Source organism: Gymnoscopelus braueri (genome assembly GCF_963280865.1).
Source record: "Gymnoscopelus braueri genome assembly, chromosome: 1".
In the NCBI taxonomy this organism is placed as follows: Eukaryota; Metazoa; Chordata; class Actinopteri; order Myctophiformes; family Myctophidae; genus Gymnoscopelus; species Gymnoscopelus braueri.
In genome coordinates, this window is record NC_137603.1 from 55,920,002 (window position 1) to 55,945,641 (window position 25,640).

Consider the following 25,640-nt stretch of genomic DNA (forward strand, 5'->3'; position numbering starts at 1 on the left):
TATACTATAGTATGATCCTAGAATGCCTGCATTGATGCATTATTATGTTCCATAAAGGTTTGACCCCGATTTCTTCATTCACCAGACAATTCTGTCGTGTTTACTTTTAATCACTTTAATTTGCTGCACATCTATCATGTTGTTCTTGGTGCTGCCAACACTTACAGATCACACAATACCAATGTGATCTGGTGAGATGAAAGCTGGATAAAATGTATATGTTATCAATAAAACCAACAGGTAACTTTAACAATCCTCTCATCCCGTGAGTGGTTTCCAAACAATCAAGATAGCCGCACGCACTGCTGTTCCATTCAAATCCAAGGCAGATGTTATCTCACAGAGTGCTGACGGCCTGCTATCTCTCACATCTCTGCTAACCAAATTGGCAGTGCCAGAGACGGTTGTGTTGCTATCACTGTCTGTCACTTCTATCATTAACCGTGTGTCAGTATTGTAATATTAAAGCGTTATCTACAAGTCTCAACCAGGCATTCTATTTAATTGTTCAAATACACGTATGACTCATATAGACTAGGTATGCAGTATACAAAAGCATACCTGTACATTTACTCACTTCCCGCAGAGAAAATACACAGTCCTTGGATGTCTACCAGACACCTTACACACGCTTGTCTTCTTTGGCTGCCTGCCTTAATCACTGCTGTGAACAGAATAACTGATGGAAGGTTGATATTGTCATGTGCAAACACTCTTGTTATTTGTTGTTTGTCTTGTAAACTGTGTTCGTTGGGGTGCCTGGCCAAGCCAGACGCACCCCTGCCAGGAATCGTACCCGGGTCTCTGAGGTGGGGGATTGTTTCACCTCTACAGCACTTGGATGTCACACAGTACATTGAAAACTTAACCTGATTCAGGATCGTCGTGTCAGTCTCTGATATTGCATCAAAATCTGCTACCATGAAATACCGTTCAGTTGGTCGTGCGATAAATTATAAGTTAGCCCTAAATATACTAGAGCAAACAAGTTCATTTGGCCAGACTTCATCAGGTTCATTCCAGTATTAGAAAGATTTCCACTAAGTGGCATAATGCTTTGATGGTTGCATATAGACTATTATTACTAGTCAACCTGCATCTGAGGAAAGAGGGGCTGTGCACAGACAGGGTACCTATACAACCTGTGCTGTTCAGCCATTTAAACTTTGTTCACCGGGGTCCCCCGGGGTCTATAATAGGTCCCCTCCTTTTTTCCCTCTGTACCAAATCTCTTTGCTGAAAATAGCCAATCTACAAGCTCAAAATGTACACCTACTGTATGACATGTCGAGAATAGGAACGTTAGTTTTCATGTGGTTAAATGCATCATCATATCCCAGTGACAAATGTCTCAGCATACATAGAGATTATTCTAAATATTACTATAGAACTAGAATACACATACACTGCAAAAATCTACTGAACATTACATAGAGTTTCTTTCACTAACGCATTTTCAGGTTTCTAATCATCTGGAATTGAGCCTATCTCAGCTGTTGATTGAGGATTTAGTTAACTTTATGTGCCAGAATACTTGAATAATCAGAATTGAATTCTAATAATTTAGCTCACAACGCCTATCAAAGACAATTATTGAAAGACAGAAAAAATGTGAAGCTTAAATAACCTGAGGCTAGAACAGTAGCCACTTGATAATTTGCTATAATTATGGCTTTATGTTAATTGGTAGTTAGATGATGAGAACTGGCTTGAGATCAAGTGAGAATGAGTTGTTGACACCCAGGATAAATTATCTGCTGGCACATTTATGTGTAACTGGCTTTGATGTGCAACAGCAGGGCCAAAATGTGTGTGTGTGTGTGTGTGTGTGTGTGTGTGTGTGTGTGTGTGTGTGTGTGTGTGTGTGTGTGTGTGTGTGTGTGTGTGTGTGTGTGTGTGTGTGTGTGTGTGTGTGTGTGTGTGTGTGTGTGTGTGTGTGTGTGTGTGTGTGTGTGTGTGTGTGTGTGTGTGCATGCATGCATGCATGCACGTGTGCATGTGTGTGTGTGATCCTTTGTCATTGTGGACTTGTGGCAGGCAGCAATGAATCCGTCCTTATGAGCATAAGGATGCTCATTATATTTTTCAACCTCAATTAACCATTATTTTTTGCAATTATTACCAACAAAACAACGCTGACACTTTTCAAAGCAGTCATTTGGTGCTTGGTAGGCTGCCACTCTCCCCTGCATGCCGGTGAGGAGCACACAGTTTGGAATGAGCGTGCTCTGATATGGGTGCAGGAGGCCCGCCGGCTGTCGGAGATGTGGGGCCGGAGCCAGAACAGGAGGAGCGAGCAGGATGAATCAAATGTTTATAGAATCAAACATTTCCTCCTTGTGTTTCTGTAAACAGCGAGGCTGGGCGGGGGGAAGGTTGCAGCATGGAATGTACAAGCTTTTGATTTGTGTTTGTTGCAACATGTATACACACGGATCTGGCATATAATGTATACTGTATTGTGTGTTTGTTGTGTGGGTTATGTACATGGGTGTGTTAACTCAGAGATGTAACCAAATGAACCCATAAGGCTCCATTTGGTTGCATTTGTCAAATTGGAGTTACGAATGGATAAACTAGCAGAGGATCTTACTGCCCTGTCATCGTATAGATCAAATTCCTATAGCAACCTTCACTTGGCAATAAATTATGAATATTGTCTCTTTAATATCTAAGGGGAGATAGAGCAGGGGGATGAGGATGAGCAGGTGATGGTGATGGTGGTATTTGAGATCTCTGCAGCAGGACGAGGATGGAGGGGGAAACAGGACTGCTCTGCGGGGAACAGAGTTTATTCAGGACAAGTTACACCCAATGGGCAACTAACAAGGAAGCCTCTCCTTTCTCACGCCACAAGTCTCTCTCTCTCTCTCTCTCTCTCGCTCTCTCTCTCTCTCTCTCTCTCTCTCTCTCTCTCTCTCTCTCTCTCTCTCTCTCTCTCTCTCTCTCTCTCCACACACACACACTCATCACTCTCTCTCTCTCTCTCTCACACAAACCGATGTCTCTTGCACACAACAGCACAGTGCAGCACAAAAACACACATGCTCGCACACAAGGGTCGACAGGCATTTGCGACGTGAGCAGCAGCAACATTTAGACAGAGACTCTGGATTTCACTGTATTCCATAGGCACGGCACAGCACGGCATGGCAGCCATATTTTTCGATGAATTGAGTACACAGGACCCCAATGGAAACAAGCTATAGCGCTTTCTTGGGTATAATCCTCTCAGTAGACCTTGTATTGATCTGTACTTTCCTGTGCTTTTTCTGCAAACTGCTAATACAGTATTCAATCAATCAATCAATCAATGAGTCCACAGACATCCCAAACGCCTCCTGCATATTTGCCAGTAGCTCTTTATCACGACCCATATCTTTAATCTCCTGCTGTGTGTGTGTGTGTGTGTGTGTGTGTGTGTGTGTGTGTGTGTGTGTGTGTGTGTGTGTGTGTGTGTGTGTGTGTGTGCGTGCGTGCGTGCGTGCGTGCGTGCGTGCGTGCGTGCGTGCGTGCGTGCGTGCGTGCGTGCGTGCGTGCGTGCGTGCGTGCGTGCGTGCGTGCGTGCGTGCGTGCGTGCGTGCGTGCGTGCGTGTGTGTGTGTGCAGTGTGTGTGTGTGTGTGTGTGTGTGTGTGTGTGTGTGTGTGTGTGTGTGTGTGTGTGTGTGTGTGTGTGTGTGTGTGTGTGCAGGGCCCATGCAACCTCACAGTCCATTGGATTACTGTGTCTCTTATCACATATATCCCAGCACGGCACTCAGCAATCTGTGACCATCCTTCACACACTTTTTCTATACCCTCCTCTTTTATCTGCCTTGTTTGCCTGCGTGTCGCCCTCTGTGTTGCATAAAGGCAGGTTGAAAGGAAAACGGAGGTATCAGATATCAGATCAGTTGAGGCACTTTACTATGTACACCATCAAACCCAATCCCTATGGAAGATAAGAGAGGGGTGTGTGTGTGTGTGTGTGTGTGTGTGTGTGTGTGTGTGTGTGTGTGTGTGTGTGTGTGTGTGTGTGTGTGTGTGTGTGTGTGTGTGTGTGTGTGTGTGTGTGTGTTATTACTATACTTATGAGGACCAAATGACCTCACAAGTAATATGAGACATAGTCATGTGAGGACCATTTTCCTAGTCCCAACAAGAATAATGGTTGTTTTATGGTTGAAACATTTTTAGAGACACATTTACAACTAGAAACAGATTCAGGTTGGGATTATAGGTTTAGGATTAGACATTGGAGTTTAGGTTTAGGGGTTGGAATTAAAGTTAAACATGATCTATTGTTGCGTGCCAGTGTCATGCACCGAAAGATTGCTGATCCATAAGCTCACAACGGGTCGCAGCACAACAGGTTGTGAGCATGTAGATCTGCTATTTTTCGGCTTTAAGCTTACGGTTGAAAATCACTGTCCTCACAAGTATAGTAATACAAACATAATGTTTGTGTGTGCATGTGTGCGTGCATGTGTGTGTGCGTGCATGCGTGCATGCGTGTGTGCATGCGTGCGTGCGTGTGCGTGTGCGTGTGCGTGTGCGTGTGCGTGTGCGTGTGCGTGTGCGTGTGCGTGTGCGTGTACATGTGCATGTGCATGTGTGCTCATGCATGTATGTGCATGTGCGTGCATGTGTTTGTTTGTGTTGTGAGGGGAGGGCATGCTGTGTAACCAACACCACTGTGTCCAGTGGCTCAGTCAGCAGCATTATCGCCTCTCATGTCGTCACCCAGTGCCTGTGTCTTCTCTGTCTGCGTGTAATGCATCCAATGTGTCTGAGCCCTGGCATGCACAAATGATTAACCAGTGGCAAAGAGACCTGATTAAGGAGATAAAGCTTGGCACACAATGGCCCCGGTGCTACACGTGTACCTGTAGCAGCACATGCCTCCTCACGCGAGGGAATTATTTATGTCTGTGTGCCTTTCATTCGGGTTTGGATTCTCTCACACCCCTACCTGTCTGTCTCACATAAACTAGGGTTGTTGAAAGGGAAAAACAAATTGGAAAGGGGGTTGAAAGTGGGTATGTGTGTTGAATAGACAGGAGTTGTTTACAAACGGTGTCCGTCAAAGTTATAAACTCCACTTTTGTTTTGCTCACTCGTAGCTCAGCTAAAGTGCGGAAGCGCTGGACCATAAACTAAAGTGTTTATGGGAAAAGGTTTTGGATCGGGTTCAAGGTATATCAAACCAGGCAGAGAAACTGTGAGGCACGCAGGGCTTTGTGAAATTTTATAGGCCATAACAGGAAAGCAGTAAATCGCAATCACACCACTAATGCATGATGGAGGAAATACACAGTGTTTCTTCTAGTACTCAAGACAATGTAGACCGTTGCTTCTGAACTTTCTATTCTACCAGTTGACTTCATTCACCTGCGGTCTGAATGAGTCCCAGTCAGAATAGAAAGATAGGGCCCGGATCGCTGGCGTAACGGTCCGGGCACCTAGGCTACAATATAGCCTGACAGCACGTTGCGGGTTCGAGTCCCGATCCCGACGGCACTCCCCATATCCCTTCCTGTTTCCTGTCAGCCTACTGTCCTAGCAATAACAAAGGAATATAAAGCCCAAAATGTAAAAAAAAAGACGTTGCAGTCAAAGCATTATTTTTCATAGTAAAAAGTAAATATGTAGCTACATGGAAACACAATATTCTGTTGTTCTGTAGTCTGACTTGAAAACCACTGGTGTGGATTATTTTGCCAATTCTATCTCTGCCCATAGAAACTCGTCTGTCACTTCCAAAATGCAGTTGATAGGGAACCCATGAAGCATGGCTTATTCTTCGTCGTACCACAGAGTTGCACGGCTCCAGAGCCCCTGCAACGGATGAGGAACACAATGCGCTGTCAAAGCACATTATCCCATATACTGTGAGCCTCATTTATGCAGACCATGCATGCTTCTTTTCAATACCACCCAGACTCACGTTGCAAAACACTTGAGCATGTTTATATTACAGGTATATTGTGAATAGATTTATTTCCCCCCTAGTTATGGTGAGGCACATACAGCAACCCCTCCTGCATCGTTTTGTTATGGCACAAATAAACTAAACAGAACTGAAACATCAGTTTGCTCACACAGACTTGAACTGCTAGTTACTGTTGCAGCTCTATACTGCAGCAACCTGGCAGTTAATTGCCTTGCTCAAGGGCATGTCAATAGTGGTTGTGGAGGAAGTTCACTAGTTCACTTTCCCTGACAGAATAGCTCATTAGTGTTGCTTGCAGAATGTTGTTGATGGTTGACCTACAATATGGGGGATCACTGCAGCTTCCACAAAAGATGTATGGACAGCTTTCTGTAGACACGTATACCCTCAGAAACAATGGCATTAACACTGAATGGTTGAATATGTGACATGTTGGTACGTACATACATTTCAAAATCACAATCAGAAGGTTTGCTGATTGACTTCATGCATACAGTATACTAGAAAATTGGCTTGGGTGGTTGAGAAATAAGACATAAAATAGCCTACAATTCTTAAGTAGAAGAATATGAATACAAAATGAGAAATGTGATGACAGACAGTGCATTCAATCAATCCATTCAGTCAAGTATATTGTCTGTATATGGGCCTATAATTGCCAGTGGAAAAGCCAATTTGAGAATCAAGAGTAGAAGGATGTGTAGAATACCACACTGATTGTAGCCTTTATGAATTAATAATTAGTCATAAATCATAAGTAATTGATTAAGAGAATGATATGTTGTGCTCAACTTACAGAATACTGTAGGCTAATTAAAATGAAATAACAGTTAAAATAACAGAGAGAGCATAGATTGCTGTAACTTGCCAGCAGTCATGTTAATGTCCTATAGTGCAGGTGTTCAACACTGTTCATGTTGGTTCATGAGTGCAAATACATTGAAAATACAGTAGCCTACAGATATAGACTAATGTATAGTATATGAGATAAATTAATTTTTTTACGACCAAAATATATCTAGCCTTCAATGTTCAAATAGGTCTACTGTAGGCTATTTAATTATGGCCATTTCCTCTTGGTTATTATGTTGGAAATATATAGGCTATTTGAAATGTATTTTCGATATGGGCAATCAGTGCAAACATGTATTGACACAACGTAGCGTGCTTCCTAAAAAAAGAGAAGGGGCAGTGATTGTTTTGATAAAAATGGGTGACCGATACCTCCCTCGGCTCTCTCTCTGTACACAACCTACCGACCCTTGGCACAGGCCTGAGCAAACACAGTCTGCACGCAATGCTGGGGCCGCTGAGGCTGAGCACTGATTATTAACCCCTACATGGGCTGTCCTGTCCTGGTCACAGCCTGCCTGTATGGCCTACACACAGTGATGGAAAAAGTACCTTTTTTTTTTTACTTAAGTAAAAGTATCAACACCCTATTGTAGAAATAGTCTGTTACAAGTACAAGTTCAGTATAGTGAGTGGCAAAAGGAATGTACTTGAGTAAAAGTACAAAAGTATCGGCATAAAAGTACTCATTGTGCAGAATGTCCCATTTCACATGTAAAATGACACACACAGCCAAATGTAAAATGTATAATCTACAACTCACAATAATGCGACTAATGCGATTGTGATCTGCTATTTTCAAATGGCCAAAATGTATATAGGGCTGAATTGGTTAATGTATAGGCTATGTTTTATAATAATAATCAAAATATACAAAGTAACTAGTAACTAAAGTTTTAATATAACTGTAGTGGAGTAAAAGTACAATATTTTCCTCTGAGATGTAGTGGGGTAGAAGTAAAAGTATTGAACATTTTAAATACTGAAGAAAGAAAATAAATACCTCAAAATTGTACTTAAGTACAGTACTTGAGTAAGTGTATTTAGTTACTTTCCACCACTGCCTACACACTGACACTGGAGAATGAAAGCGAGTGGAAGAGGGGGCAGCGAGGTTAATTTGTTTCACGCATGCCTTGTTTTGCGTGTCAACCTTATGTCCATATTTCAATGTATCTTACTGTAAACAGGCGCTTCACATGATTTCTAACCTATAATAAATATCCGACTCTCCCTCCTGCTTGATGCTCACAGTTAAGCCTTCATACCCCAAATTACTATTTCTGACAGAAAATGCACACTTTTTATAGTTTAAGATAGTCTTCCCTCAAAGTTGCAATGTAACACAGCTCTGAACACTTGTATTTATTCCTATTTATATTCAATATTTATTTGTACACATTGTTTTGTTTTGATTGTTTTGTTCCACTTTTGCTTTGGCAATGTAAACGTACGTTTTCTCATGCCAATAAAGCTCCTTTGAATTGAATTGAATTGAATTGAATTGAATTGAATTGAATTGAATTGAATTGAATTGAATTGAATTGAATTGAATTGAATTGAATTGAATTGAATTGAATTGAATTGAATTGAATTGAATTGAATTGAATTGAACGAATTGAATTGAGAGAGACATAGAGAGAGAGACAGACATAGAGAGAGAGACAGTCAGACATAGAGAGACAGACATAGAGAGAGACAGACAGACAGACAGACAGACAGACAGACATAGAGAGACAGAGAGAGACAGAGAGAGAGAGAGAGAGAGAGAGAGAGAGAAGTGACAGAAAGATGGATGGCCGAGATGTTTCCGCACGCAACTATTGTTATTGCATGCAGAGGGCAAGCGGCTTGCATTATAGGACTTTTGCGTGTCTGTGAGCGTGACTGCGTGTGTGTCTGTGACTCTGTGTGTGTGTGGGAGGGGGGGGGGGGGTAGGCCGTTAGGTCAGTTACTAATCTGGTATTCACGCCTGACCTGGTCATGAGAGGAAGGTGATACAATTGGCCCCCGACCATCCATCCCTCAACCCCTCTGTCTTTCCACATTGTGTGTTTGTTTTTGTTTTTGCAATGCCTGAAAGCTATTTATAATGAGGCACATCATCATCAGCATCCGTCTGTTAACTAGGCTATTTAAACTTGTTTATGGTGAACTTTTTTGGTAACCCAAAAGGTTTTTGATTTCTTTTTTTTTAAATGGTCTAAACTAAGTAATGTAAAGAAGGCCTACATCATCAGCAGACTTCATTTTATCCTTCAGCTTGTTTATGCCCCAAAATGATGTTCTAATCATGTATACTTTACTTTACTTAAAAACATTTACAACATTTAAATTGTTTAACATTTTGGAAAAAGCAGCCAATTTAACGGTCTTCCTTAGTGCCCTCTCTTCCTGATACCAACTTGACATATTAAGCTATGCTTCCAAAAGCACTCTCCCATGGCGAGTGTGGCATTCTCTCCATCGCGGCCTCCTGAAGGGATGAACGACCCAGTGGGTCATTGGTCAATGGGGGGGGTTGCGTGTTGCTGAAAGATAACAAGAAACAACTGCTCAGCAGGTCCTGACGACTATCTATTATCTACTGATTCTCACGCTATCTAGAGAGCACAGCTGACCGCATGCAATGCCCGGGCTACCTATCTCCATATAGATGGAGATATAGATATAAAGAGGCTATATAGCCAACCAATCACCAATCTGTCTGGATGTTCATGTTTTAGACTATCAACAACACTCTTTATTCTAAATAATAACTTAATAATGACTTTAACTTATATAGCGCCTTTCAAGAGACCCAAGGACTCTTCTCTTTATTCCACCAGATAAATGGTGTGTTGCTTCTTTGATTGCGATTAAAATGTAGGCTCTTATTGGCCATGTAGGCAAGTGCCAGGAGGCAAGTATTAATAGTGGGCTAATAAAAATAATAACAACAACAACAACAACAACAACAACAACAACATTAAATTGGGGTGCATAATTACTGTGTTTTTGATATTTTACTGTTCAATATTGATTAATTAATTAATTTAGCCTATTTCAGCACTGGATATTGTCCCAGTCTCAATTGGATGAGAAAGGATCGACTTGGCATAATTTAGTGCAGGCAGTGCCAAGCCATATTCAAAGGTGTATTTAATTACAGATTAACTTTACATTTAGGACTGATCAAATGTCACACAATATCAAAACAGCACAGTTTTATATTATGCTATTGATATTAATCTGCTCTCAACTGCGGTTGTTTTTTTTGGCTGGTGCTTTGTGATCAAGGTCTATGTTTATTTATTTATTTATTTTTTGTTTATTGGTGTATAATTGCCCTGTTTGCCTGCTGAAATAGAGTTTTGTAGACAGGGCTTCCCAAAGTGTATTTTCGGTTAAGAGGTTTGGTGTATATAGAGGGGGGGGGGGACCAGATTTCAGGGTTTAAATATACATTAACATGAATCAGGCCTGCCAACATCCGACTGTGAGAATCAAGGAGTTTATTATTATTAGTGACCAGACCCCCCCAGAAACTTTTTAACAGAGTAGATGTAATTTCCTGTGCTCTGGTAGCTTTTATCAGGCTTGCTTTATTAGCGTTGGAAAATGATGGGTACATTTTGAAATTTCATCCATTAAAAAGCTAAAAGTAGGCCTACAGAAATTGATTCGATGACTGAAGGAATTAAAGACCCATCTTTAATAATAACCATTCATTACTTAAAAGTGAATATCTCTGTATGATTGCATGCACTGACCACTGACCATTGCATGCACTGACCACACTTTTCAATCTAAATCAAACCCAGAATATGTGCAACTTTGTCAGAAAATACATATACCTGTATTCTTTTGTCTGTCTTGCATTTGGATATTGTCCACTTGGCACTATTGCAAGTCTGTCTTCCCTGGAAGAAGAAGTGTCCTCTTTTGTGATCCTTCTCAAGGTGTGTTCCTGTTATTTTCACACCAAGAGTTTGTTCTTGGGAGTTTCTCCTCGCCCGTTCTTGTTTTCTAAATGTAATGTGGGTCTGTAAAGCCCTTTGACACTGTAACAGTGATGAATGGATTCGCAAATATTCTACATTTGAGTTGAATTGGCTGTGCAGTTGTGCACAGCACTGTTCGGCACTATACTACACACAATTCACTTTGACAGTATTGTAGTTTGAAGTACTTTACGTAGAGCTCTAGAACCTGATATATTCATGAACACAATCTATAAATCTCTATTTTAGAGCATAATGAAGATGGGCAAAAACTCTCAAAGGACTTTGGTAGCTACTTTTTCACTTTCCCCTGTAGTATTTTGGCCACAAATGAATGGGACATGATTGCCTGAGCTCACAGGCAACATTCATGTTGGGTGTCATGACCTGTAGCCCAGCTTAATCCTATTATGCTTGGCCCGATAAGTGCACACGCAAGCCCAGGAGTCAGTTAACTGCTGTCCAACTGATCAAGGCATCAATCTCCCTATAGTATTATTATTACTATTACTATTATTATCATATGGAAGGTTTTGAAAACAGACCTCACAGTAAATACACAATCAAACATGCACCATAACATAACACACACAAGTGCGCTCTCACACACACACACACACACACACACACACACACACACACACACACACACACACACACACACACACACACACACACACACACACACACACACACACACACACACACACGAATGAATATGTGCAGACTCATAAACACACCTTTTTGCAGGCATACAGGTACTTAATACAGGTACATGTGTACTAAGAGTTTGCGTGCGTAGAATCTGACAGCTCCACTCATTAGACTCACCTTTATCTCACTCTCAGTGGACACAATTATTTAGCGTAGCGCAGGGTGTGGGGGCTTATAGATCGGCTATTTTCCAGTGACACCATCAATCGACAAGATATTAAAAAGTCAATGGTTCTCAACCCCTTTTTTACTCCAAAAGAGAAATTTGGAGTCTCTCCAGGATGCTAACTTACAAAAACATATTACAGTGTATGAATTAATCACTTAAATAGTTCACCCAAAAAAAAGAATCTATCAATTAGTCACCCCATGGAGACTTGAATTCATGGACATTTTTTTGTTTTTGTCGCATTCCTAAGCAAATAATGTTATGACCAGTGGACCGCTAGGCAGCAGTTCCGGTAGGAGACACAAAGGAGACTCTTTGTGTCTCCTACCGGAACCACTGCCGGTCATCAAATTATTGGCTTTGGAATAAGACAAAAACAAAAAAATATCCATGAATTCAAGTCTCCATGGTTTGACTAATCGATGGAAAAAAGTCATTTTGGGGGTGAATTACCCCTTTAAGCTCTATTTAATTGTCAATCTACTTGTAGATCTGCTATTTTCACTATTTTTGAACATTTTTTTATTTGTTTTTAATTTTATTTCTGAAAATCCTAGGAAAGGCTGAAAAAAACTGGTCCATGGGCGCTCGGGTGGTGCAGTACTGTGGTAAACTACCTGCCCACCACCAAGGAGTCTGGGGACTCAAATCCATCGTAGTGCATCTGGCTTTGTTGAGCGCCTATGTGAACGCAATTGGCCCGTGTTCAGGTCAGGGAAGCCGGGCGGGGAGGGTCATATTTGTCACTGCACATACTTCTACAGGCTGGGTGGCACCTGTCAGCAGGGAGTGTTGGGGCGGGAGGAGTAGGACGGAGGCTCTACGTCCTCCCGATGGGGGCTCCTCAGTGGCAGGTGAGCCATGTATAGGATGCAACAGCAGTGTGTGGGGAGGAAGTCATTTAGCCTGGCATTGCCAGACTGATCACGTGGTATCATTCAAAAGTTCCTCCATCCCATGTGATTAAGTCTGGCAATGCCAGGCTAGATTTAATTGGCATAATGACTAAATTGGGGAGAAAAAGGGAGTTGGAAAAAAAGAAAGAAAAACGGGGACACTGGCTTAAGTGTTTAACCACTTTAAACCCTACTTACCGGAGTTCCCCAGGGCTCTATACTAGGCCTCCTCCTGTTTTCGCTCTACATTTATTTATACATAGCAGATGTACAAGCTCAAAATGTGTTGCATTGCGACGCATTGTGAGCTTGTAGATCGTCTGTTCTCGCGAAATGTTGGACAACAGGGTTTCATGTGGTTAATGTCACCCTTTTTCTGTGAAAGCTGCTCCCCCCCTCTGATGTCAAGGCTGATCAAATTGCTTGGAGGATGTAACCTACTAACCTGGCATCACCTCAACCTGTTCACAACTCCTTGAAATCATCGACGCTCTTAAGGTTCATCAGAATCTCACGTTGTAGGTACAATCAATAAACAGTCAGGAATGTACTTATTTTGTGCCATTGGTGAGGAGGACATCATTTGTCACGTATGCCTTGCACAAAGGGACCGTGCAAGGCATACTGCTGGACAACAGAGCATGCATTCCATACATAGGGGCACACTGTTGGCCTAGTATTCTCATAATACCACACACATGCACACAGACCTAATTGCAATGGCATGACTTTGGATTCAGCTCATGTAGTACACGCACAGTGTATGTCATCGCCTCGCTTATCTAAGTTATCTTTCCTGCTATTCTCAGTTGTTCCAACTTCCATCCAGCAAAGCAGAGATGCCATGAAGATAATCTCAATATAAGAGACATGCCTATAAGTGGGGGTCCCCAATTATAAGGACTTTTAAGACCTTTTTAATACCTAAAAAAAAATTAGCGACAAGAGAAAGACCCATATTGCATCAAAAGTAATCACATATAAATACTATAAAAACTGGTCATACATCGGCCAAATTGTCAAATATTATAAGAAAGAGGCAATAATTGTGAAAATAGCCAGCTCACAAGCCTGCAACACAAGGCGTTGTGAGCTTGTAGATCTGCTATTTTCACAATATTTTTCTGTGGAACCGAGTCAAACTAAATTGAATGCCTCAACTCCTATACATTCCAAGTGCTTGTCAGGGTGGGGGGTCCCCGTTTCAAATATGATTATTTTGGGGGCTCACAGCGGAAAAGGTTGAGAACCACTGCCAAGTGTGTTTGTTGGATGGGTTGCATTTGGTGGTGGTGAGCCAATGTTTCCTTAAACGACTTACTGAGACCGTTATGTGTGGAAATTTCTGTTTACTGAATAAAGACCCTGTCCGTGCATGAGTGTTATCCAAAAGAATAATGAGATTGCATGTTAAGTTCACATTCACAGGCTCAAGATTTAATACAATTGTTTTGCATTCAACACGCAAGTACTTCCATGGGTGGCATTATTATCACTGTTACTTTATTGGGTGGATTTTTTCACCATCAGCCGCAGTGGTGGAAAAAGTACTCAAATGTTTTACTTAAGTAAAAGTATCAATACTGCAATGTAGAAGTACTCCATTACAAGTAAAAGTCCAGAATTCAAAATTTACTTGAGTAAAAGTACGAAAGTATTGGTATCAAAATGTACTTAAAGTACCAAAAGTAAAAGTACAAAATGTTTGAAAATAGCAGATCTACAAGCTCACAACGCGTCGCATCGCGACGCGTTGTGAGCTTGTAGATCTGCTAGATCAGCTATTTTCAAATAGTGTAGGTATAAAATAGGGCTAAAGTGGTTAATGTATGTTTTATAATGTAATAATTTATATCTGAAAAGTAACTAGTAACTAAGTTTTCAAATAATTGCAGTGGAGTAAAAGTACAATATTTGCCTATGAGATGTAGTGGAGTAGAAGTAGAAGTATAGACAATTGGAAATACTCCAGTAAAGTAAAAGTACCTCAAAATGTAAGTACAGTACTTGAGTAAATGTAGGCTACTTAGTTACTTGACACCACTGATCAGCCGACCCCGGCTCAGCCATTGGTTTGCATGCCTGCAGGACTCAGGATGCCTGAGTGGCAGATTGCATGACTCAAAAGCTCGAGATCCTCGCATTTACCGAAGCTATAGCGCGCAAAAATATGCACCTCCGTGCGGACCGTGCCCAAGGAGGGAAAAAGGTCTCACGTCCTGCACTTCTCTTTGTTCTGCTGGTTTAAGACCCTTGTGTCTTTCCAGAAGCCGTTGCCTTCGCGTGACTGACCAAGCAGATTTAGGATTGTCCCGGAGACCGAGCCCAGCGGAGCCCACCCCTCTGTGAAGACCGAGGCCAGCCCTCAGAGCCCTGCAGCCCACCCCTCTGTGGCGGAGCTCCACTTTCTCACGCGAACTGCATGAGCAACGGCGGCGCGGCCGCTGAGGCGCTCCGCGGCGCCCCGAGCGGTGGAGCGGGCACCGAGGGCGAAGAGTCCGGGGAGAGTCGTCCCACCACTCGGATGAATAGTCTACAGTGGGTCGGGACCCATTTGTGGGTCGCGTGTCCATTTTTATGGGTCGCGAGTAAATATTTATTATTTTTCTTTTTTGTTTTTAATTATTTCAAAATATTTTCTATTTTTCCCCCAAAAAAATCTAAACTTTTCATGAATTAAAAAAAAAATCAGACATTTTCAAAATAATTTCGTAAATAAATACCCCAAATCTAAGAAATTCGATACATGTTTAATGTTTAAGAAGTAGTGAAAATAGCCAATCTTTGCGGCTATGTGACTTGTTGTGAGCTTGTAGATCTTCTAGTTTCACTGGTTTGGGTATTGGGCAAATGTCATATTTCTCTTTTGGGTCCCGAGCTAAAAGGTTTGGGAACCACTTGCCTACAGAGAGCGACTGGTCATTGTTAGCCTACTGAATGCTGCACATTTATTTACACAAAATAAACAAATACATGCGCTGTCAATCACTTGAGCTGGTTGATAACGCCATAACTTTGTTCTAACTGGAGTTTGCGTTGCTATTGCATTTTTTTTAATCAAGTGTCATATTCATAATCATAAGTATACACTTGTAAACAGTATGTTTTGGACATGTCACATCCATCCTCTGTGTGAAAAAATATAAAAAAGGCTTCTACGCAGATCAGGAAAAAATAATCTGACTGACAATGACTCCATCATCATTCGATGCACGTTAACAAGCAAGCAGCAATGGACAGTGCATTAATTGCATTAATTGATTGGCTATGCATAATAATATTGCTGGGTACGTTTTATTATTTTGAATATAAATATCCTGTTTTATCCTCATCAAGTATAATAGCCTATCTCTTGGCGGTCCGAGAAGTGAAATTAATTAGGTTAATAGGCTACGATAGGCTAAGGTTACACCAAATACTTGCTTATAATGACCGGCCTTTTGCACAACTTTAGCGGAATTCTGGATCATACCTTATTACAACCTTGGCGTGATATAGGCTGCATGGCCTCCATAGTGAGATACACTAGCCCTATAGTTAACTAAAAGCAGCCCTCAGCTGTTTCTCTGCAGATTTGGGCCCCTTGCATGACAACATGTCACTTAAGTTTATCAAACAATAAAATCCCTATAACCGCATGGTCAGGAGACTCCTCACGCTCACAGCACTGCTAGAGTGGAGCCTTCAGCCTTGAGTGGCTTTTGAGACGTTAGTTTGGTTTATTCCGGATCTCCATTACCTGCAAATTACCTCATTATCCGTTAACTTATCCTTCATGGGTGAGAGAGCCAAATATGTATGGCTATGTGTTCTATAAGTGAAAAAATATTCAAAATGATCGCTCAGAGCCCCGAGGCTGATTACTGTTATGGACATGGATAACATTGTGCAATTCCTGAAGCCAATTAATAGCCTACATAGTTTAACATTTCATTATATTATTATTTTTCAAAGTGGATTTGCCAAATGTTTTACTAGGCTATGGTTTTGTCATGCCATTGTACTTGTGGTGACTTGTAGGCTATACGTTTTATATGACAGACACGTCAAAAGCCATTATAAATTAGAAAAATGTATAGCTGTATCTTAGCTGTCTGGATTGAATGGTGCTTTTCGTGCGTAAAATGCCGTGCGTAAAATCCCCTGGTGGGGTACATACATAGCTATATAGGCCTACACACACACACACACACACACACACACACACACACACACACACACACACACACACACACACACACACACACACACACACACACACTATCTTTCTCTCTCTCTCTCTCTCTCTCTCTCTCTCTCTCTCTCTCTCTCTCTCAACCCCCTAAGGACCCCTGGACCCCCCAGGGGTCCTTAGGGGGTACCAGGGGGTCCCCAGCAAAATTAGTTAGTAGGCTATAGTGTCACAATCATTTTAACCACTTTAACCATATGTTATACTTTGTCTATTCAAGAATAGCAGATATACAAGCTCGTGACAGCTATGAGCTTGTAGATCTGCTATTTTTGAAGAATCTTGAAAATGTGTGCAAATCTTTGAATATTCATTTTTAAAAAGCGATGGGGGTCCGCGGCCAAATACAGACCAAACTGGGGGGTCCTTGGCTTGAAAAAGTTTTAGAACCACTGCCTTAGAGATATCATTAGGCTATACATCATCATTACATCATTACACTGGTACAAGTGCAATGATCAAAGCATCATTATCTCCATGATTGTGTCTTGATAACAGCTTGTTTACATTGTAATTCAGCTGGAAAGTAAAGCCCTGTGTGTCCGCTTGATTGAGCAGCTTCTCGTTACAAAGCGTGTCACGCATGTTCAGTGGTAACTAAGTATATTTACTCAAGTACTGTATTTAAGTAATTTTGAGGTATTTTGACTTAACTAGAGTATTTCCAATTCCAAATTCAATTCCAATTCCAAAATACGTTTACTTCTACTCCACTACATTTCAGAGGCAAATATTAAAGCAACTTTTTACTCCACTACAATTATTTGAAAACTTTAGTCAGTATAGGCTAGTTGCTTTGTAGATTTTGGTTATTATAACAAAACAGATGACCTTCTACAGCCATATACATTTCGGCCATTTGAAAATAGCCTATCTACAAGCTCACAATGTAGTCGTGATGCAGGCATTGTGAGCTTGTAGATCTGCTATTTTCTAAAGATATTTATACATTTTATGTGTTTGAAAACATGTGAAATATAGGACATTCTGCATAATGAGTACTTTTACTTTAGGTACATTTTGATACTTTTACTCAAGTACATTTTGAATCTCGGACTTTTCATGTAACAGAGTATTTCTACATTGATACTTATACTTAAATAAAACATTTGAGTACTTTTTCCACCACTGAAAGCATACGCATAATGAACAGTCCCCCCAAAAGGTAATGAACTCATCTGCCCTAGACCCCCCCCCCCTCTCCCCCCTCCATCTTCTTCAAAGAGCTGCATCATGAGGGAGGCGAGGTCTCGATCACTTCGCTCTCACGCAACGTGGTCAATCTTTAACCCAACTTGAAGAGTCAACAGGTACTATAGCACGCCATGGCATCCCGATGTTTATCGGGACTTTAGATCTGACTGCACTTGTTAAGTAAACTCCTCTGGTCTAATTCAAACCGTCATCATTGCGTTGATCTAAATAAAACATGGCAAACGGTCTGCATTTAAACACTGTTGATTAATAGACCATGAGAGGGCGATGAATCAATTAATGAACATGTCGTTTTCTTGGCTTTGAGAACGACATCATTGAAATACACGTCCCCTAGAATCAGACAAGATAACATACAAGTTTAAAAATCCTAATAATTTGATGATAGATTGTGCCCTGGACAACAATCATTCTGACTGTGGCATTTATAAGACGTTGATTGATTGATTGATTGATTGATTGATTGATTGATTGATTGATTGAACGCTTTATTATTATTTATATATTATTCATGTGCTGTAATTAAAACTTCATGAAGAAAACGTATCAATAAAAAAAGTATATAATAACTTAATGAAGATATAAGAGAATACAAATGATTTTTTATAAGCCTACTTCAATAATAAATGGAATATCTAAGGCAGCCAGGTGCATCTAACGACTCGTTTTATTTTATATTTTACAAAATATGGTGATTAACTTCAATAGGCCTAAGTAAAACAAAACAAAAAGTCTCTATAGGCTGTAATATAGCCTAGGGTATAATTAATCATTCCATTGATTAGGCTTATCAACACATGTTCTTGTGTAGCTATAAATCATAGACACCCACCTGCGGTCCATTTTTAAAAACTTTTTTTAATATACACGCACAAACCCCAAATAGCCATATTCTAATAAACATCAAGAACTTGTGACTTATTCTTTTTATTAAGGAGATGGCGGGGGCCGGGGGACCATCAAACTGTCATGTTTTAGCCTGAAGAAGTGATGGTCATAGCACTTCAAGTCAAATGAAATGTAATGTCTTAAAGTTATAGCCTATACTAATCATAAAATGCAATTTGGCAACAGCCTTGGTATTTTATTTGTTATTTTAGAACTATAGATAATGTCCTAGGTCTTTTTACAATTGAACTTGATCGATCGTTCAAACAAGATAATTTCACTCCTCCTTCCCTTCAGTAGTAAATTGTACGTCTTCCCTTTGAATTTGTTTTATTGGCACCTCTCTCTTTCAACTACCGCAGAGCGTGCGTGTGTGCGTGACACTGTCTGTCACTGCGTGTGTATGAAAGAGAGAGAGAGAGAGAGAGAGAGAGAGAGAGAGAGAGAGAGAGAGAGAGAGAGAGAGAGTTACGTCACAGACAACAACCAATGAAACCAAGGGAAGGCTGTATATAAAGAAGTGCCCATTCTCTGTGTTAGAGACAGATAGAGAGTCAACTGGGACAATACAATACCTAGATAATAGTGTTAAAACTTGGCATACCTCTGTTCATCTGAAAGGATTACTCATTTTTCTCTCTTCCACTATAAGGTAGGCATACATGGTGCAAATCATTGCTGAAGCATGGTGTTTATGATGGGAATGCATTTTAGGAGTGTTTGGAAATTATGTTGAAAATAGTATCATAAGAGGTTACTTCTTGCAATTGGATGTTTTTTTTAAAAGCTCATCATATTGTATCAGTGTTTTATTTGTATGTCTTTCTGTGATGTACTTAGATGTAAACTACAATGGTTTGCTTAATTGTATAAGGTTACAATCTGTTATTCTTCAACATGCAAAAATAATGATTACTAAAACCAGGGTAATTTACATTCTTGAATAGACTGTCTTAAGTTTACAATGCTTCTAATTCATTGCAAGAGTTATTCTCCCTCACTTCACCAAAGTAACATCCCGCCTGTTTATACTTCCAGGTTGTATTGAAGGTGAATTATCATCATGGCACTCATGATCCTGCCCTTCATCGGTGCAGTGTCTGTGTATGAGAGCTTGGTGGCAACGGCAACTGTTTGTCTGGTTTACCTGATGCTCAAGTGCTTCCACACGGAGATCCCAGAGGGGCTCCGTCGGCTCCCAGGACCCAAACCCCTGCCCATCATTGGAAACGTGCTGGAGGTGGGCAGCAAACCCTACCTCAGCCTCACCGCCATGAGCAAGCGCTACGGCCCCGTCTACCAGATACAAATTGGCATGCGTCCAGTGGTGGTCCTGAGCGGGAGTGAGACGGTGCGGCAAGCTCTCATCAAACAAGGGGAGGACTTTGCCGGCAGACCGGACCTGTACAGCTTCCAGTTCATCAACGACGGGAAGAGTCTGGCGTTCAGCACCGACCAGGCTGGTGTGTGGCGTGCCCGCCGCAAGCTGGCCATGAGTGCCCTGCGTTCCTTCTCCAGCCTCGAGGGCACGACCCCGGAGTACTCCTGCATGCTGGAGGAGCACGTCTGCAAAGAGGGAGACTACCTCATCAAGCAGCTACACAAAGTCATGAAGACCGACGGCAGCTTTGACCCCTTCCGTCACATTGTGATGGCTGTTGCCAATGTCATCTGTGGAATGTGCTTTGGTCGGCGCTACGACCACGATGACCAGGAGCTGCTCAGCTTGGTCAACATGAGCGATGAGTTTGGGCAGGTGGTCGGCAGTGGTAATCCTGCGGACTTTATGCCCATTCTGCGCTTCCTCCCCAGCAGTACCATGAAGAAGTTTGTAGACATCAATGACCGTTTCAACAACTTTGTGCAGAAGATCGTCAGTGAGCACTATGCCACTCATGATAAGGTACATGGCACTCTAAATCATTACTAAAATCCCTGTGATTTAAACTATATTTTACATCAAAGAATAGTGCTGTAAGACATGGCTGACAAAACTGTCTCTGGAACATACATTATCTCCTTACTAAGCTTTGCTGACACTGTACAATGGTCTGTTTTCAGGACAATATTCGTGACATCACAGATTCCCTCATTGATCACTGTGAGGACAGGAAGTTGGATGAAAACTCCAATATCCAGATGTCTGATGAGAAGATTGTCGGCATTGTCAATGACTTGTTCGGAGCTGGTAAGTTCAGTTCCTCCACGTGTGAATGATCATATATACAAACATGACAAAATGGAAAGAAATAAAGATAAGGTGGCATCATAGAGGTTCTGTTTCTTTCACAGGTTTTGACACAATCAGTACTGCATTGTCTTGGTCTGTAATGTACCTGGTGGCTTATCCAGAGATCCAAGAAAGGCTTTACCAAGAACTGAGTAAGTGCTATTTTACTCAAGACTGAAATGTGACATCAATAGGATTGATGATATATTATATGCAACCAAACTGTCATATGGTTCTCAGCCCCTCCATTATGGACTAAGATAGAACATTGGAAATTGTGGCATGTGTTAACCATGATATACTGCATGCATTTCTGACATGAAAGCTGCTACTCAGATGTAATCTATGTGTCGCAATTGGCAAACATAAATCTAAATCATTTCTATAGTATGCACTGTATAAATTGAGCTCAACTGATGTACAATACTGTCCTAATAACTTAAATTGACAGTATAAGTTGACTATTTAATTAATCCTAAATGGCAAAAAGATGAATTCTCAGCATGCAGCTCACACTCACTTCACTGGTGTCTTGTAATAATGTGATTATTACAAGCCACCAATAGTTTAGTGTCAGATCACTAGCATACTGTATCATAGCACAATTTCCCACCTGACTGATAATCACTGTCATCTCATTGTTTCTCAACAGAGGATAAAGTGGGATTGGATCGCACTCCTCGTATTTCTGACAGATCAGGCCTGCCTCTCCTGGATGCATTTATCCTTGAAACCTTCCGTCACTCTTCCTTCCTGCCTTTCACCATCCCACACTGGTAAGTGTTTATTATTAACCATTGTATACAGATATTATACTCCCCAGATAGTCAGAAGTTATCTTAACTTTTTATATTATGATTGACTCGTTCTTTTTTAGGTTTATTGTGTGGATATTATTAACCACTTATATACTGCCCTATATACTGCACTTCATTGTAGTACAAACAACGGAAATAGCCAGTCTACAAGCTCACAATGCATTGCATTGTGGTGCATTGAGCACTTGTAGTTCTGCTGTTTCAGCTATTTTTGAAACATTTAGAAAATGTAGATCTAAATTACAGTGTGGTTAAATTATTGACGTATTCTATGCTTGAATTATTCTAATCAGCAGCCTATAATAAGATGTAAAAGCAAAGACAGTGGTTTTCACTGTCTGGCACTGTGTGATCACGCCATGTGCCCGAAAAGGTTGCCCACCCCTGAAGTATAAAAGCTGCATTTTGTTATTAGGATGGGTGGCCATAATGGGAATTGGAAACCAGTTATTAGTTAGTGCTATGCTCAACCCATTCAGCTTTACAGAAACACATACAAGCACACACAGGGATAATAACAAACCATTGCAAGTATCAGACCGAAAATATGACATATGACAGCAAATGCTCTTTCTTGTATTTGTAGCACCACTAAAGACACATCCCTCAATGGCTATTTCATCCCCAAAGATACCTGTGTCTTCATCAATCAGTGGCAGATCAATCATGACCCGTAAGTATGATGAGGAAGCTTCTCAGCTTCTCAGAACCGTGAGCTTGTTTTGTAGTGACATTTGGTGAATTTGTTGTACTGTAGCTCAGGAAATGCACACACAAGAACAACATAGTAGCCTACTTCTCCAATTGTTTCATGCACTGGATGTCACTGTATTCACTTTGGTGAAATACAGTGACATCCATTGAATTGAAAATGTTTCAACTTGCATGCATATCGCTCTGTTCATGCTGCTTGGAGCATAGATGTAGTATGTCACTCGATGTCACTTGTAATTTATATAGGATCTTTTACAATGACTTAATATTGAATTATAACATGGTCATGTCCGGTCTGAACACACCTTAAGTCTTGACAAAATTGTTGTTATTTAATAATACAATGACACATAATATTTGCTTGTCATGATCTCATGATCTAATGCTGAGTGTCGACCCCACCGGTTGAGAAACCTCGATGTATCATGACAGTCTCATGTCTGTGACTCTCCCATTTCTCGAGCTTACCGTAGTTATCTCATTCTTCACAGTGAGCTGTGGAAAGACCCATCCTCTTTCGATCCAGACCGCTTCCTGAGCGCCGACGGCACAGAACTCAACAAGACGGAGGGCGAGAAGGTGATGGTGTTCGGCATGGGTAAGCGGCGCTGCATCGGCGAGATGATCGCACGGAATGAATGCTACCTCTTCTTGGCCATACTCGTCCAGAGGATCAGCTTCTACAATATGCCTGGACAACCGCTGGACATGACTCCCGAGTACGGTCTCACTATGAAACACAAACGCTGCCACCTGAGAGCCACCCTACGAGCAAGGAATGAGGAATGAGACTATTGTTCCACACTATGTTTGTAGGTGGTTTATGTCGACTCTAATGATATGAGTCCAGTTGTGATTAAAAATCCGGGGACGACGCTTCCTTCACAGACGGAGGCGTTTATTTATAAAGCCGCTGTGGCACTGAGGCTATTGCATGGAAGGGGCATGTTTAGGAATGGCAAACATGAGAATCATGTTGAGAAGTTCACATGAGAGCTTTCCATGTTTCAGTTCCTACGGGTATAGCTGGTGTTTCTACCAGCAGAGGCTAGACACAGATTAGCTTTCCTGTCCACTATTTAAATGCTTCCACTCAGTATTAAGTCCCAGCTCATGTAACACATCCTCTTGGCTCAATACCACTCAGTAGCAGTTATAAAACACTTAGTACCCGGACGGCGGAGACTTGCTGTTGGCTCCGTGTCGGGATGTCATATGCACATAACAGGCATGTTTGTTCCAGGCAAATTTGACATTTGTGTTTTTGTATTAAAAAAGAAAAGAAAGTAAAATGAAATGTGCCTAAAGCTGTCATTCAGGTGATACTGGATACTTATTCCACTTCTAAGCTAACTATATTTTATTTCACTGTATTATGTAAGACACTGAAGCTATGTTTGTATCCCAAAATGTGACTTTTTGTGTATTTGCATTTTGTAAAGTCATTTTTTATGTTCCTAAAATGTGTATATATTTGTGATGATATGGTTTTACCGTGCACGCGTGCAGCTGTATGATTTGTCAGAATACCAAAAGAGATTTACTGAATATAGCAGTGAAGTTTTTTTTAATTTTATATATATATAATTGACATTGTCATTGATTTTGTAACATGCAATGAAGGACTTGTGTACAGTGCTTCATTTAGTCATTCACAGGAATAAAAGAAGTGTGACACATTTCCTGCTGTTTCTGTTGTCATCATACATTTCTGGGGATAGTGCCGGACTATAGTTATTTCATGCACACACACGCACGCACACACACACACACACACACACACACACACACACACACACACACACACACACACACACACACACACACACACACACACACACACACATTAGGGATGGGACATTTAAACGGTTAACCGTTTAAACTGGAATTTAATTTAGGAATTAATACCCGAAATTAACCGAACAAACCACCACAAACCACTTAAATATAATCTATAATTGTTCCTCATACCGTACAATATTGTGTACAATACCTAATAAAGAAAAAGAAAAAAAAATTGAAGAGAAGAAAACAACCTTACAGAATGACATATAGACCTAATGTATTTTTAAATACATGTTTAGGCCCTATTTGAACTGCCAACACATAGGACTGCAACCTTGTTTATTGATATGACGTCATAGACGGTTATCCGCGGTTAACCGCCCACAGTCCACAGGTTAAACGTGCAGCGGTTCCAAATCCAGGGGCCTTCTGAGGGGTTGTGAGATGTTTAATATGAGTGGAAAAGAAGATTTTTTTTCTTTTTTTGGATGCACATGTGTTTTCTGTTTTGGGACTTTTTCTTTAATCTTAGATTTTTTATAAAATAATGATCCAAACTTTTATTGAAATGAAAATATTTGAAGTTCGGAGGGGACATATCACTATTGAAGCCGCTGAACTCAGACAATGTGACCCTGACGTCAAAAGCCTAAAAGGTTGGATTAACAATGTGTTGCAGGCTATTTGAAAAGTTTCTTATATTGTCTGTTGACATGTGTCAAATATGAAGAATCTTGCCCCTAGTTATGCTGTAAAGTAATACCGATTTAAATGTTGGTTATATATGTTGAGCTTTACAATATCATTAAATATTGTTGATACTGATATCTATATGATATGATATCATGTGCCTATTTAAAACAGAAGTTCGATTTGGTTAAATTGCAAATGTCAATACTATACGCCCAGATTTGAAAAAGTTTGGTCGAATTTGATCCCAAATGTGTGCATTTCTTTAAGAAATGCAAATTATCCATGTGGCAATTGTGTGCTCAAAAAACACCCCAGATCTGTGTAATATACCCGGTGAGGGGTTTCATCCCATGCAACACCAATAATGATATATAGCAGGGGTCTTCAATGTTTTTCAGGCCAAGGACCCCTTAGCTGAGAGAGAGATGAAGCAGGGACCCCCACTACATATTGGATTCATGTTCATGTGTGTTTTCAGACATTTAAAAACTGTTGCAGGTATACTTTCATGTATACTGT

At 40.8% G+C, this 25,640-nt stretch overlaps 1 protein-coding gene across 1 annotated transcript; it reads left to right on the forward strand.

Moving 5' to 3' along the window:
- The first annotated feature begins 19,427 nt into the window (after positions 1-19,427).
- On the forward strand, positions 19,428-24,322 carry cyp1a (cytochrome P450, family 1, subfamily A). The gene is made up of 7 exons (XM_080430468.1): positions 19,428-19,533; positions 19,920-20,784; positions 20,943-21,069; positions 21,174-21,263; positions 21,764-21,887; positions 22,516-22,602; positions 23,135-24,322. The coding sequence occupies exons 2-7, from the start codon at positions 19,945-19,947 to the stop codon at positions 23,430-23,432; spliced, it is 1,566 nt and encodes a 521-aa protein (XP_080286594.1). The 5' UTR covers positions 19,428-19,533; positions 19,920-19,944; the 3' UTR covers positions 23,433-24,322.
- The last annotated feature ends 1,318 nt before the right edge of the window (positions 24,323-25,640 follow it).